At 44.3% G+C, this 15,022-nt stretch overlaps 1 protein-coding gene across 4 annotated transcripts in view; it reads right to left on the bottom strand.

Moving 5' to 3' along the window:
- Positions 1-14,716, bottom strand: part of CDK5RAP2 (CDK5 regulatory subunit associated protein 2) — a 185,775-nt gene extending 171,059 nt beyond the window's left edge. For 3 of the 4 annotated variants that reach the window (XM_025359182.1, XM_025359184.1, XM_025359185.1), the window contains exons 1-3: positions 14,466-14,716; positions 6,176-6,243; positions 2,525-2,592 (exon numbers count right to left, since the gene is read on the bottom strand). In XM_025359182.1, the coding sequence (XP_025214967.1) occupies positions 2,525-2,592; positions 6,176-6,243; positions 14,466-14,524 (195 nt within the window). In that variant the 5' untranslated portion in view covers positions 14,525-14,716. The remainder of the gene's footprint in view (positions 1-2,524; positions 2,593-6,175; positions 6,244-14,465) is intronic. The other variant, XM_025359183.1, reaches the window with a different exon arrangement.
- Positions 14,717-15,022: the final 306 nt, after the last annotated feature.

Genomic DNA, 15,022 nt, shown 5'->3' with positions numbered 1-15,022 from the left:
GTGGCCCCACAGCACCCTATACTTACCTCTGTCCCTGCACTATTTTTCTATCCATCTTCCCAATCAGACTGTGAGCCTCTGGATAGGGGGACTTACCTGGTCTTAATCTACTGCAGATTCCCCCAGCAGAGAGCCTGGCACAGTGGTGTACATTTAAAAATGTTTATTAAATGGATGAACTCTGAGGAAAACCAGAAGGGGACCTATGTGTTGCCAGCCCCCAACTAAATGCAACTCTTGATGGTTAGGTATCAATCATCTGAGACTAGAATAGGACGAATCATGAGTTTCCACTTTAAATCCAAAGTATCTCAGCCCCCTCCTTAATATGCATGCTGACTCTAAAATTAGCTTTAGATGCCAAGAGCATTTCCTATAAGCATCCCACAGAAAGTTCAGACTACCACTACACAGAGATCATGCATTCATAACTCAGGCCAAATGAAAAATTTCAGTGACTCATAAAGACCTGAAAGGGAGACACTGAGAACAGTGTGGCCATTTCAATTCCGGCTGCAGAATTTGCTCTTGAAAATGCTATAATAAAAAATATTAATGCCATAAAAACCTAATAGCAGCCAAAGGACTACAGTCATAAAGAAAAAAACATAAATCCTAAAACATGTTGGCATAGAAGGCTCTCCCTCACCTTCAAGAAAAACAGGATTTAGGTCACCAAAAACACATCTGAACAAGGGAAACTTGAATCACATGGCAGAGGGAAAAAAAATAACAGTAATTATAACAGTAACAGTAAGAAAAGGAAGAAGCAGCGATGGCAAACACATAGAACGTACTCCATGCTTTGCAAATATTCACTCATTCAATCCTCCTAACAACCCTATGAAGTAGGTACTGTTATCATGCCCATTGTTAAAACGAGGGAAGTACAGAGAGGTTAACTGACCGGCCACAAGGCACCCAGGAGATGTGGACAAATAAGCAGCCTGGCTCCAGCAGCCATGGGCCTCAGGCAGCACAGACTGCCTCTGAGAACAATTTTGCCATGTCACATCCCTGGGCCTCAGTTTCTGCTATATATAATAAAGAGGGTTGTGTTCAATTCTGGGATTCCTTTCCGTTCAATAAGCAGATAAAAGATGTGAAATCAAAATTCTAATATCCTGCGAAATTTTCCAATTTAGAAATAAAATGTAAAGCAGTGCCCTTCAAAAATGAAACAGGCATCCTGCAGAGCCGCTTTAATATTAAAGTAACATATACAAAGAGCTTAGCACTTAAAGTGCCCAGCTCAGAGCAAGAGCTCAATAAACAGTAGCTGTTATTACTCTTACGATAAAACAGGAACAACCATTTAATAGTAGAGCATATTTTAATTATACACGATGTAGAATAATCAAATCTCATTCGTTTGAGGCCCCAGACCCCACAGCATAGATCGAGTTGTACAGCTGAAATTATAACAACTCAAAGCTCAGAAATTACTTGTTTCCATTAGAGATCTGACAAGTCATTTCTTCAATTGGTCACTGGTGGTTTGCAGATAACTATTAGCAGTAATGAGTATTCTAAATTAAATCCAGAGACAGCACCGCTCTGTTCTGTAAAGACAACTGGGGAGAGAGAAACATAATTGTGGAATGTCCTTCTCTCTATGTCCTCCATCTTCTCTCCGATAAATATCTCTTGTGTCTTGCATAGTATGGATTTCATTTGCTTACAAATGAAGAAGGGTCTAATTCTTCCCATGATAAATGAGAGCACTGAACAGGTAACTTGTTAAAGAGAATTGGAATTGGGAAAATAACCTTATTTTCCTGTTACTTGACAACAAACCCCCTCTGCTAATAAATGAAAGACACAATGCTGGAAGACATCAGGCATTGAAGCCAAATCTATCACCAAGTAATCCATTCTCAGAAAAAAAACTACACAGTACTGGGTACAGGTTACTCACATTTCATTCAAGAGCAACAAAGATAAAAGTTTACAAAATGCAAGGGGAGGCACAATGCAGTGGAAAGAATAATGGCTTTGGAATTAATAAAAACCTGGATTCAAATTCCAACTCTGACACTTATCTATTATATGACCAGAAACAAGTCTCTCCTAGTCTTAAGATTCCTTACCTGTAAAATGGGAATAATACAAAATATCTCAAAGGTTGCAGTGAGCATCAAACAGAGGACCATAAATAACATGCCTTAGAGTGATAGTAAGGCCCTTGACAAATGTCAGCTCCCCTCACCTGTGCAACATGGACACATCCTCACCTTTAGGACACCAGAAAGACACCAAACTAGAAAACCAAAGTTGAAAACTAAAAGTTTCACCCCAAGTTGAAAACTGCTGATCCCATCAGAACCTATATTTGGCCCTTGTATAACGGGCTGACTGCATGTGGACGTAAAAGTCTCACAGAGGATGTCCATGAGACATGGCACCTCTCCTACCTCTGGCATCACCGAACTTAGATCTCAAGAAACACAGCTTTCCTGGGTCTGGCTGGACAGGGGCAGCAGACATGATTCGTTGGGGACAGTAATTTGGTATTTCCACTTACATTTTCAAAGTCCTTCATGTTCCGTGCTCGGGTGGGAGACACTGTTTCTTCTGATACATTTGAGAGCACTGTAAAAAGGTAAAATAGAGGAAAACGTCACAGCATGCAAACTGCCCAAGGTTCCTATTGAGGAATAGAGCCCAGAGAGGAAAACAACATGAACTGCTTCCATAGTGCACGCGGCTGGTACCTGCTGTCTGTGGTGATTTACTGATTTTAGTCCAGGGAAAGCTCTAAACCATTAATTTACAAATTACTTAAACTAACCCCAAAGTAACAATGCGCACATCAGAGGATGAACACGGCAAACACGTCAGGCATTTTGCAAAGCAGGCTGTCCTGATATGTACTTCCTTATTTCGTGAAATTACTTTACTGAACAGAGTGTCATCTTCTCATGTCAGTAATTACAACAAAGCACGTCTAACTGACTTGACAGCAGGGTTGGCAAACTTTTTCTTAAAATGCCAGACAATATTTTAGGCGTTGTGGGCCATACGCAAAGCCTAAAATCTGTCACAACTACTCAAATCCTGTTGTCACATAAACACAGCCACAAACAATCCAGAAACAAAGTGGTTGTGTTCTAATAAAAGTTGATTTTCAAAAGCAAGCAGTGGACCGGAAATTGCTGACCTGCTTTAAAGACTGTGCCAACAACCAAACCTCTCCGCAGCGTCTTTAACTGAACAAACATGTATTCCACACCTACTCGGTGCCAAGCCCCATCCTGTGTGCTGAGGAAACAATGGTGAAGGAGACACTAATCCTGCACCCAAGAGGTTCCCTATCGAGCGGGCAGGATGGAGACCTAAACTAACTGTTATCAGGCTGAATACCTGTGGCACTTTGTAGGTGTTCAGTAAATGTGTGCTGAGAGAATAAGTTCATTCTTCCAAAATATATGCACTGAGAGCCCACTTTCTGCTAGGCCCCTTTCTAGATGTGGAAACATCAGGAAATAAAACAAACAAATGCAGCTGAGAGTCTAAAGGGAGGAAACACAATAAACAAAACGAAAGGACAACAGCATAATATGTTAAAAGGTGATAAATGCTATGGAGAAAAAAAAAGTAGGTAAGGATAGGAAATAGGAGGCATGGGGTGAGGACTGCCATTTTAAGTAAGGTGGTTAAGGAAGGTCTCACTGAGAAGGTGACATATGGGCAGACTTGAAGAGAAAGGACCAGTTACCTGGGGGAGAATTCTCCACATTCAGAGAGAAGCCTGAGGTGGAAGTATGGTCCCCAGTGGGTCTGTGGAACAGTCAAGAGGCCAATAATCTGGAGCTCAATAAACAAAGGGGTATAGCAGGAGAGGAGGTGAGACAGGTAAACGGGGACAGACTGTATACAGTTTTTAGACTCTTCTAAGGACTCTGAGTTGCTGCTGGAAGATTTGGAGCTAAGGAGTAAGATGATTCGACTTAGGTTTCTACAGGCTCCCTCTGGCTGCCTGTCTGAGAACAGACTGTAAGGGGCTTAGGAGAGAAACAGGGAAACCAGTTAGGAGAATATTGGGATAATCTAGGCCTCAGATCATGGTGGTTTGGAGTAGGATGGAAGGAGTATAGGCGGCTGAGAACTAGTCTGATTCTGATACTTTAAAAGTAGCCAACAGGAATAAATGAAATGAGAGGAGACAAAGTGAAATACACAATGCTGAGAGAGGAAAGTACACCTTAGTCAGCCTGGGGAGAGCCAAAAAGGGTGGTGAGCTTTGAGCTGAGTCTTAAAGAGGGTGCAAGCAGGAACTGGGCAGATGAGGAACAAAAGGAAGGAAAGACAGCCCAGGCAAAAGCACAGAGGTGGGAGTGGGGATGGTGTTCAGAAACCACTTAGCAGAAAAGAGGCTAAGGAATGGGCAGGGCAGACTGTGAAGAGCACACTGGTTTGTTTTCCTGTTCCTCAAATGGGCCATGCCCTCACCTGTCTGGGATGCTCATCCCCTCCTTTTTCCTTACCTACATCCGACTTATTCAGGTCTCTGCTCCAATATCAATTTCTTGTGAAACTCTAGCCTGACTCACCTCCACACCAGAGGAAATCTCCGTTTAATCCCCTCTCACAGCACTTGATACGTCTTTGCTTCTGACACTGATGATATGATTTCTCATAAGTGTTTGTCTGTCTTCTCAGCTTAAGTATAAACACATTTGAGGTTGAATTCTAGCACTGAGCCCAGAGTTGGGCATGAAACAGATGTATACTATCGGCTAAATTAAGAAATAAGCCAGCCAGGCACGGTGGCTCATGCCTGTAATCCCAGCACTTTGGGAGGCCAAGGCAAGCACATCGCCTGAGGTCAGGAGTTCGAGACCAGCCTGGCCAACATGGTGAACTCCGTGTCTACTAAAAATACAAAAATTAACTGGGCGTGGTGGCACATGCCTGTAATCCCAGCTACTCGGGAGGCTGAGGCAGGAGAATTGCTTGAATCCACGAGGTGGAGGTTGCAGTGAGCCGAGATGGCACCACTGCACTCCAGCCTGGGCAACAGAGTGAGACTCCATCTCACATCAGATTTGTTAGATTTTGCATTTAAAGTAAAAGTTGCCAGTGAGTGCAGTGGCTCATGCCTATAATCCCAGCACTTTGGGAAGCTGAGGCAGGTGGATCGCTTGAGTCCAGGAATTCAAGACTAGCCTGGGCAACATGGCAAAACCGTCCTACAAAAAATACAAAAATTAGCTGGATGTCTTGGCGCACGCCTGTAGTCCCAGATACTAGGGAGACTGAGATGGGAGAATCGCCTGAGTCCAAGAGGTCAAGGTTGCAGTGTGCGTGATCGCACCTCTGCACTCCCATCCTGGGTGACAGGGCAAGACCCTGTCTCAAAAAAATGAAAAGTAAAAATAAAGTAAAAGTTAATAGGTTCCTGAGGAAAACATGAGGGTGCCCTGTAAGTTAAGGGATTTTCCAGAAATAAACCTTGGGACTCTTTTCCTGTCTGCTCCAAAATCTCCTTCCTTTTGCACTTATCTCAGCACTGTGGAAAAGAGAAAAAAATACACAAGTCAAAATATCTTAGAGATATTTTACAAAAACTAGCACTACCCACAGAGATGCTTAAGCATTCACTTTCTTCAGAAATAAAAATTATGAAGAATGCTTAGCTAGATCCAAACTGCAAAGTCTCCTCATAATCCAGCTTAAACACAATACGCTACTTGTTTACTCAGTGCCGTCTCCTGTGGTCTAACCAGCTATTTGTCTCCAAAGGGCAGGCCCGTGTAGGAATGCTGGGCCTCAGCCGGCAAACAGGATCCAACAGCCTGCCAGGAAGGTCTTGGCACGCTAGAGTCCAGATGGCAGCTCTCCTGGGCCTCCAGCCACCGGCTTAGCCGCCAATTCAATGTCCAGCCTCCATGCAGTTGTTCAGTTCAGCAAACGCTCACTAAGTCCCTATAGGTTTAGTAGCAACAAATGAAACTCATGAAGTATGGCCAAAAGGACAGCAATTCCTCTAGTCCAGTGTTTATGAAAGGAGGTGGAGAGCAAATCAATACATACAAAAAATACTCAGCACCTACTGTATGCCAATCCAGGGAAGCCTCTGGGCCCCAGAGACAGGAAAGCTCAAGATGCTCACAGTCTAATGTCTACTTTCCTTGTTCTTTACTCAAGAGAAGGCCTGGTTTTGTGTACTTACCACCATTTTCCAACCTAGCATCAGGGTTGATGCCATCCAGGTCATCTGGTACATTGGGAACAAGGCCACTAGGAGAGAACACATGAGATAACAGATGAGCTAATGTTTGAACAACAGAAACTGTTATGACTGTCTGGACTGCACATGACAATCATCCCATGGCCGGGAGGGACGCACACAGCTGAGCTACCTATGAGGCATGAAGCACAGAGGTTAAGAACTCAGGCTTTGGGTCTGAGTTCCAGCTCCAACACTTGATAGCTGAGTGACCTTCAGTAATGTCATTCATTCAGTCACACATCACGTTCTGTGTGCCAAATATGTGCTACTGGCAGAGGCACTGTGACAAGCACAAGCTACTTATGTTTCTGAGTCTCGCTCTCTTAATCTGGTACATGGGGATACCATGCCCTCCCTGTAAAAATTAAATTAGTTCATGTATATAAACACAAAGCACATAGTAAGTGTTCAATAAATGGCAACTATTATTGTTGTTACTATTATCATTATGACCACTAATATGCCTATCACAACCTCTGGGAATCAGACACAAACTCAGATGCTTTAAGAATGTCAAACAATGCAAAATTCACTGATCCAAGAAGTTGTCCTGGTTGAATTACATAAATACATTCAGTGAGGATCTGGAGACATTGACAGAAAACTAACCCATAATAGGAGGTGTGGTGTGACACAAAAGACACTACCCTGGATTCTATTCTAAGCTCTGCCATGTATCTCTCTGAGCCTCACTTTCTTCAACTGTAAAAGGAGAACAGCAGCTACCTCACAGAGTAATTGGCAATTAAACAAGATACAGCAAGGCCCAGTATATTGTGGGTACTCCACAAATGAAAGCAAAATATCATGTCGCCTTGAAACCTACAGTGCTTTACAATTTATAAAAGATTTACCATCATTAGAATTGCCTAACTTCCTGAGGGTACACACATTTTTCAAAGGAAGACTCCAAGGCCCAGACAATTTCACTGTCCTAGCCAGGGTCACATGGCAGTTCAGTAGAGAGCCAGGTCCAGAAGCTCGGTCTTTTACGTCCAACCCCCACGAATGCTTCCCTATCCCACGCTGTAAACTAGGAGTTGATGGAAACTCAGCTTGACTTCTTGGCAGTTTGCTCTTTCCATGCCTCTAAATCCATTCATTGTGCTCCTCAGACAATTTTGCCTGACCACTAAACTTTGGAGTTGGAATGTACCTTCAAGATCAAAAACAGGCAAAAAATTGGAAATATCATAAAATTCCAACATCAAGAAAATGATCAAAAAAAAAATGTGTCCAGGTCGGGTACAGTGACTCATGTCTATAATCCCAGTACTTTGGAAGGCCAAGGCCGGTGGATCACTTGAGATCAGGAGTTCAAGACCAGCCTGGCCAATATGGTGAAACCCCATCTCTACTAAAAATACAAAAATTAGCCAGGCATTATGGCAGGTGCCTGTAATCCTAGCTACTTGAGAGGCTAAGGCAGGAGAATCACTTGAACCCAGGAGGCGGAGGTTGCAGTGAGCTGAGATCACGCCACTGCACTCCAGCCTGGGTGACAGAGTGAGACTCCGTCTCAAAAAAAATAAATAAATAAATAAATAAAAAATGTGTCCCCTATAAAGGCAAATGAAAAAACATAAAGAGAATACGTCCTCAATTATGAAAACCAATATATACAGTACATAAATACTAAAGTCACCTCAAGTCCGTTTTGTAAATAGGTGGGCTATAGATATATAACAAGACAAAGGAAATACACTGAAATATTAAAAGTCATCATCAGTAGGGAAATGAGAGGTTTTCTTCCTTTTTAATGTTGTATAATTCTCAATTTCCTCCAATAAACATCACTAAAAGGACAAAGTCAATTTTCTAAACTGAATTTTAAAAACTAAAATAAAGTTCAACCATCACCTTTTGCAGACAGTGGTCCAGAAGCCCAAGGTCACACACACCAGGTTATTGGCCAAGCTCGGCCTAAGGTCTGGTCCTACATTCTCAATCTGGGGTTCTCTCCACCAGAGCCATTACATTAACTCCCACTGGCTGAAACTGCCCATGAATAACTCAAGCCAAGATCAATTACAGCTGAAAAGTACCTAGCAAACAAAGCCAACGATTTTGGTCTTAGACAAACTTCCTACAGGCAAACACTGAAGTTTGAAAAATGACATTTGACATCCCAACTCTTAGACAAAACCACTATGTAATGCAGAAATTCTTGCTTGGATCCTGCCAACTTTCCACTTGGGCTTTACCTACCCACTTTTAAAATGCTATGAACCTCTGTCATCTGCACCCTCCAGTCAGTTCCAACCACACCTCCAGCCCCAAGCAGCTCCCACTTTCCATTCTGATCATTCACTTGTAGCCTTACAATTAAGGTTGGGGGCTCAGGGAGACTCACCAGAAATAAAAACAATGTAAGCAAAACAAAAGGGCTCGGATATGATCTTACTCCACAGATGACAAGACTGAAACCCAGAAATGGGTTAGGAACTTATTTGCTCAAAATCACAAAAGTTACTGGCAAAGCCGAGCCCAAAGTCCAGGATCCCAGTGACTTTTCCCCTTGCTAGCCTGTGTGTGGACTGCCCAAAGCTCGTATATAAACGTGACACATGGTGGAGTACCAGTCTCCTCACATGCAAAATAAAGCACAATCTAAGAAACCTGCCTTATATGGAGCACCCGTTCCACACAAACACCGCGCTCAGCACAGGACAGGCAGCCTTCCCTTTCATCCTCACCACAGGACTGAAGTCCATTTTCTTTCTTTTTTTTTTTTTTTTTTTTTTTGAGACGTAGTTTTGCTCTCGTTGCCCAGGCTGGAGTGCAATGGTGCAATCTCGGCTCACCACAACCTCCGCCTCCCAGGTTCAAGCAATTCTTCTGCCTCAGCCTCCCGAGTAGCTGGGATTACAGGCGTGCACTACTACACCTGGCTAATTTTGTATTTTTAGTAGAGACGGGGGTTTCCCCATGTTGAAGCTGGTCTTGAACTTCTGACCTCAGGTGATCCGCCCGCTTTGGCCTCCCAAAGTGCTGGGATTACAGGCGTGAGCCACCACGCCCAGCTGAAGTCCATTTTCTAAACTGAATGTTTGAAACTAAAATCAGGTTTAATCCTCACCATAGTCCTTCTGCAGTAGGTGGTGATTTTAATGTTACCTTTTTTTTTTTTTAATTTTCTAACGAGGAAAAACAAAGACCCAAAAGTTAATAGGCTGGAAACTCCAAGCCAGCCTGACTTTAACCCCCTGCCCTGAACCTACACCACCCTGGTACCCCTGACACCTTCCCTGAGGTTGGGGATAAGGGGTGGTGGTGGTGGAGGTAAGGACCAAATGGACTGAGGCATAAGGTTTCCATCACTCAACACAGGGCACAGCCATCATAATGACTCTTCTGTTTTGTTTTGGTTTGGTTTTTTGGAGACTCTCACTCTATCGCCCAGACTGGAGTGCAAAGGCGTGATCTCAGCTCACTGCAACCTCCGCCTTCCGTATTCAAGCGATTCTCATGCCTCAGCCTCCCAAGTAGCTTGGATTACAGGCACGCACCACCATGCCCAGCTAATTTTTTGTATTTTTAGTAGAGATGGAGTTTCACCACGTTGGCCAGGCTGGTCTCGAACTCCTGAGCTCAGGTGACCTGACTGCCTCAGCCTCCCAAAGAGCTAGGATTACAGGCGTGAGCCATCGCGCACTGCTATAGCAACTGTCTGTGGACAATTTTTAAGTGATTGAATGGACCTTCCCCTGAGCTCCACCACCACATCCTCCTATCTTGCTCTATTGCTACCAAAAAGGAGTGACCTCTTTCTATGCCTATATATGCCAGCAACAAATGTCCATTCAAACCACAAGACCCAACAGGACTGTCTCCTTGACAAATTGTTTCACGAGAGCCATGAATGAGACCAGACATAACATTCAGACGATTACACCAACGAGCTCACTTTTGTCTTTTAACAACCCCTTTTTCATTCTATTTTATTCTTAATTAGAGAAAAATACATAAATTTTAAAAAAAAATACAGATAAGCCTAAAGTTCTCCTTGGCTCCTCCTCACTCCCATCTAGTACCCACCTAAGAGGTAACTGTTATCAAAAAGACCTGTAACTTCCAGATCTTTTTATGTGTTTTTACATAGATAGTTTTAATTTTGCTGCTTAAAAATAAAACACATGCAATCAAACAGTATATATCTTGCTACAACATCCTTCTTCTACTTAATGTTTTCATTAGTAGAGATGTTTTCATGACAAGATGTTTTCTTGACAGTACAAATAGATATGCCTCAAAGTTTTTAACTCCTACAAAGCTTTCTATAGCAGTGTTCTTCAAACTTTACTGACCATGAGCCGCAGAAGAAATATTATTACCCTTCATCCTTGAAATGTTTTCTATTCTGTTCCACTTTTCTAAATCCTGGTTGCAACCTACTAAATTGAATTTCATGAGCTACCAATGGGCCACAGTCTGAAAGATACTTTTGAAAGGATGTGTATTTACCCAATCCCCTACTGATAATAATTCAATTTGTTTCCAAGTTTTTCTTTTACACACATTGTCATATGAATGTCCTTATAAGGTCCCATTATGCACAAGCATGAGGATTTCTCTAGAATAGATGACAAGAAGTGGAATTGCTGGGTCAAAATATATTCACATTTTTTAAATGGACAACGGATTTGAATACATATTTCTCCAAAGAAAGTGTACAAATGGCTAAAAGGCACATGGAAAGATGCTCAACACATCAGTAGCCATTAACGTGTAATCAATACCACAATGAGGGCCAGGCGCGGTGGCTCACTCCTGCAATCCCAGCACTTTGGGAGGCCGAGGTGGGCGGATCATCTGAGGTCAAGAGTTTGACACCAGCCTGGCCAACATGGTGAAGCCCCGTCTCTACTAAAAATATACAAATTAGCCAAGCGTGCTGGCATGCGCCTGTAGTCCCAACTACTTGGGAGGCTGAGGCACGAGAATTGCTTAAACCCACGAGGCAGAGGATGTGGTGAGCTGAAATTGCACCACTGCACTCCAGCCTGGGTGAGAGAGTGAGACTCTGTCTCAAAAAAACAAACAAACAAACAAACCACAATGAGATACCTACCATGTCACACCCTAAGGGTATAATCAAAAGGACAATAAAAATATTGGTGAGGGGCAGGCACAGTGGCTTGTGCCTGTAATCCCAGCACTTAGCAAGGCAGAGGCAGGAGGATCACTTGAGTCCAGGAATTTAAGACCAATCTGGGTAACAGAGCAAGACTGTCTCTAAAATTGAAAAGAAAAGCCTTAAAAAGGAAAGAAATTCTGACACATACTACAACATGCATGAACTTTGAGGACATAATGCTAAATTAAATAAACCAGTCACAAAAGGACAAATAGTGTATTATTCTACTAATATGCGATACTTATAGAGTAGTCACAATCATAGAGACAGGCTGGGTGCAATGGCACATACCTATAATCCCAGCACTTTGGGAGGCCAAGGCAGGCAGAATACTTGAGGCCAGGAGTTCAAGACCAGCCTGGTCAACCTGGTGAAACCCTGTCTCTACTAAAAATACAAAAATTAGCCAGGCGTAGTGGGGCCTGCCTGCAGTCCCAGCCACTAAGTGGATGAGCCATGAGAATTGCTTGAACCCTGGAGGCGGGAGTTGCAGTGAGCCAAGATCACTCCACTGCATTCCAGCCTGGGCAACAGAGCAAAACCCTGTCTTAGGGAAGAAAAAAAAATCATAGAGACAGAAAATAGACTGGGGATTGTCAGAGGCTGGAAGAAGAGGGGAATAGGGAGTTACTGTTTTAACAGGGACAGAGTTTCTGTTTTGCATTTGCAAGATGGAGAGTTACATATAGATAGTGGTGACAGTTCAGCAATAACACAAATAGATTTAATACAACTGAACCATGCTTTAAAATGGTTAAGATGGAATGTATGCAGTATCTAGGTCCCGCAAAGGAGGGAGATGAGGGAAAGGAGAATGTTTGCTGTTCTGTTGAGTAGTTACTCCAGGTCAGACACTGAACTAAACATTTTAAGATTCATTTTAATCCTTATACCAACCCTAGGCTTTACACCAACCCCTTTTACAGATGATAAACACTGAGGCTCACGGAGGATGAGTGACTTGCCCCAAATCAAGGGGTTGTTAAGTAGCAGAACTGGGATTGAAACCCAGCTAGGCCTGGGACCCCAAAACCCAAGTGTTTGGCCAACAAGCACTGAAATGAGAATGGCTATCTGAGAGAATAATAATGGAAGTTACGGTAACAGCAATAAGCAGCATTAAAAGTATAAAGCAGCAGACTGTGAAGAGCAGATTTATATTTAAAAAATAGTTCTCAGGCTGGGCATGGTGGCTCACACCTATAATCTCAGCACTTTGGGAGGCCAAGGTGGACAGATCACGAGATAAGGAGATGGAGACCGTCCTGGCCAACATGGTGAAACCCCATCTCTACTAAACATACAAAAATTAGCCAGGCATGGTGGTGCACTCCTGTAATCCCAGCTATAGGGGAGGCTGAGGCAAGAGAATTGCTTGAACCCGGGAGGCAGAGGTTGCAGTGAGTTGAGATCGCGCCACTGCACTCCAGCCTGGTGATAGAGCAAGACTCAAATAAATAAATAAATAAATAATAGTTTTCAAACTGTAGTATAAAAAACTATTAGAGGTGCAAAGGACAATACAGGAGAGAAGCCATACTCCAAATATATTGGGGCAGTGGAAGTAAAACAGACAGAAAAGGGCATGATGAAATATCACAGGACCCAATTAGACAGGAACTGCAAAGCATCTTAGTCTGTGTCTGATACATGAAGGTTCTCAATAAACAGAAAAACCATTTGTCCAGGTTTACCCAAGATAGGCCCTATGTATGTCTGCTGCCCGGGCATAAATATTAATTATTTTCACTTTTTTTTTTTTTAAAGACAGAGCCTCACTTTGTCACCCAGGCTACAGTGCAGTGGCATGAACACAGCTCACTGCAGCATCAACCTTCCGGGCTCAAGCAATCCTGCCTCAGCCTCCCGAGCGGCTGAGACTACAAGTGCATGCCACCACGCCTGGCTAATTTTTGTATTTTTTGTAGAGATAGGATTTCACCATGTTTCCCAGGCTGATCTCACACTCCTGAGCTCAAGAAATCGGCCCACCTCAGCCTCCCCAAGGACTGGGATTACAGGGGTGAGCCACCGCGCCTGGCCCTTTTCACTCTTAAGTGTCCCAGTTAGCACAATAAATACCATGGTTACCCTTTCAATTAGGATCTGTTGACTAAAAGCAGCAGCTTGTCCCTAGTAGAGCTGGATAAACAGTGCAGGTTCTCAGTCAGGGCTCTCCTCTTCCTTCTTCTACTCACTCTCCAACCAGGAGTCCAGGACAACCACAGGGGCCAGCCCTGAAGCAGTGTAGTGCTCTATTAGGCCTTCCTACCAGACTCCAGCTCAACCAGCAATGGGGACTCCCAGTCTCTTGGGGCAGGTCCATGGGAGGCCACTCTTGGCCATTATTCCCTGATTCATATCACCTTTGATGACAGTAGTAATAATAACACTAATGGCAACACAAGATCATTTTTTAAGTACTGATTATGTGGCAGGCACTACAGGTGCCAAGCTAATGGCTCGACAGGCATCACCTCTTTTAATCCTCACCCCAACTCTATTGGGTAGATATTACTAGCCCATTTTACAGATGGGAAAGCCAGTGAAATCACTTTACCAAGGTCACACAGCTAGTCAGTTTACAGGGCTGGATTTGAATCCAGTTTTGTCCAACTCCAGCCACGGCTCTTAACCATTGCACTCCATTGCCTCCTGGGTGGCCACTATCTGACCCAAAAAGCAAAGTCTGGGCATATCGGCTACACTCTTCATAATGAAAACAAACCCTCAAACCAGAGTGAACCATCAGGTGCCCTCAACGTCCCTGTTCCCCACCAATCCCCACTAACGGGATACTCCAAGTGGCCCCACCCTGGTCCTACTCTTTCACAAAACCGCTTACTTGTTCTTCAAGCCCTCTACAAAGTACGTGGTGCAATGCTACAGGCAACTGTGGTGCAGATCGTGGCTCCCAGCCCCCCAGAGTGTCAGCTGGTGGGCCCCCCAGAGACCCTCTCCGAAGGAGCCCACCCCACACACTTGCCCCTGGCCAGACATCCTCAAAAGCAAACCTCAAGGCCGCGTTAGAGTGAAACCCCATCAGCCGGAACCCCGGCCCGGTTACCAAGATCACCAATGCCCCGGCCGCACCTGCAGCCGCTGAGCGTCCCAGGGAGGGTGACGTCCTCTTCCAACACCGAGTCCATCATGGATACAGAGGTGGTGGCGGTGTTGGTGTCTGTGGCGGCGGCGCCACTAGTACCCCCCGCGGTAGCGACCCGCCGAGCTCCCAAGGTCCCCGCCCCCTCCACCCCAGCGCTTGTTCAGACTCTGGCGGCGCCGCTGGAATTCAAACCGCAGACGCCGCCATCTTTCCCGGCGCTTCTTCCTACGGAAACGAGGCGGGGTCACCGAGGCGCACGCAGTGAAGCCGACCGGCTGGCGCCAGAGGACGGGCAGGGAAGCGGGGGTAGGTGCCATCTTAACTAAGGGCACAGCGTCCGTGTTTATGCCAGCAAAACTAAGAGAAAAAAAAGGCCGGCTGTCATTTTTTGTGAGGGCACTTAAGACGAGGCGAGGGCGGGTGCCATCTTTGTTGAGGGCCAAAGCCGGCCCTAGTCCGTTAATTTACGCGGGAGATGGGAATGAATACAGCCCCTTAGGCATCCTCAAATTTCCTAACCTCGTGTTTGCTTTTCTGGAATAGT

The sequence above is a fragment of the Theropithecus gelada genome, chromosome 15, assembly GCF_003255815.1.
Source record: "Theropithecus gelada isolate Dixy chromosome 15, Tgel_1.0, whole genome shotgun sequence".
Taxonomy (NCBI): domain Eukaryota; kingdom Metazoa; phylum Chordata; class Mammalia; order Primates; family Cercopithecidae; genus Theropithecus; species Theropithecus gelada.
This window is presented reverse-complemented; position numbering and strand designations above follow the sequence as displayed.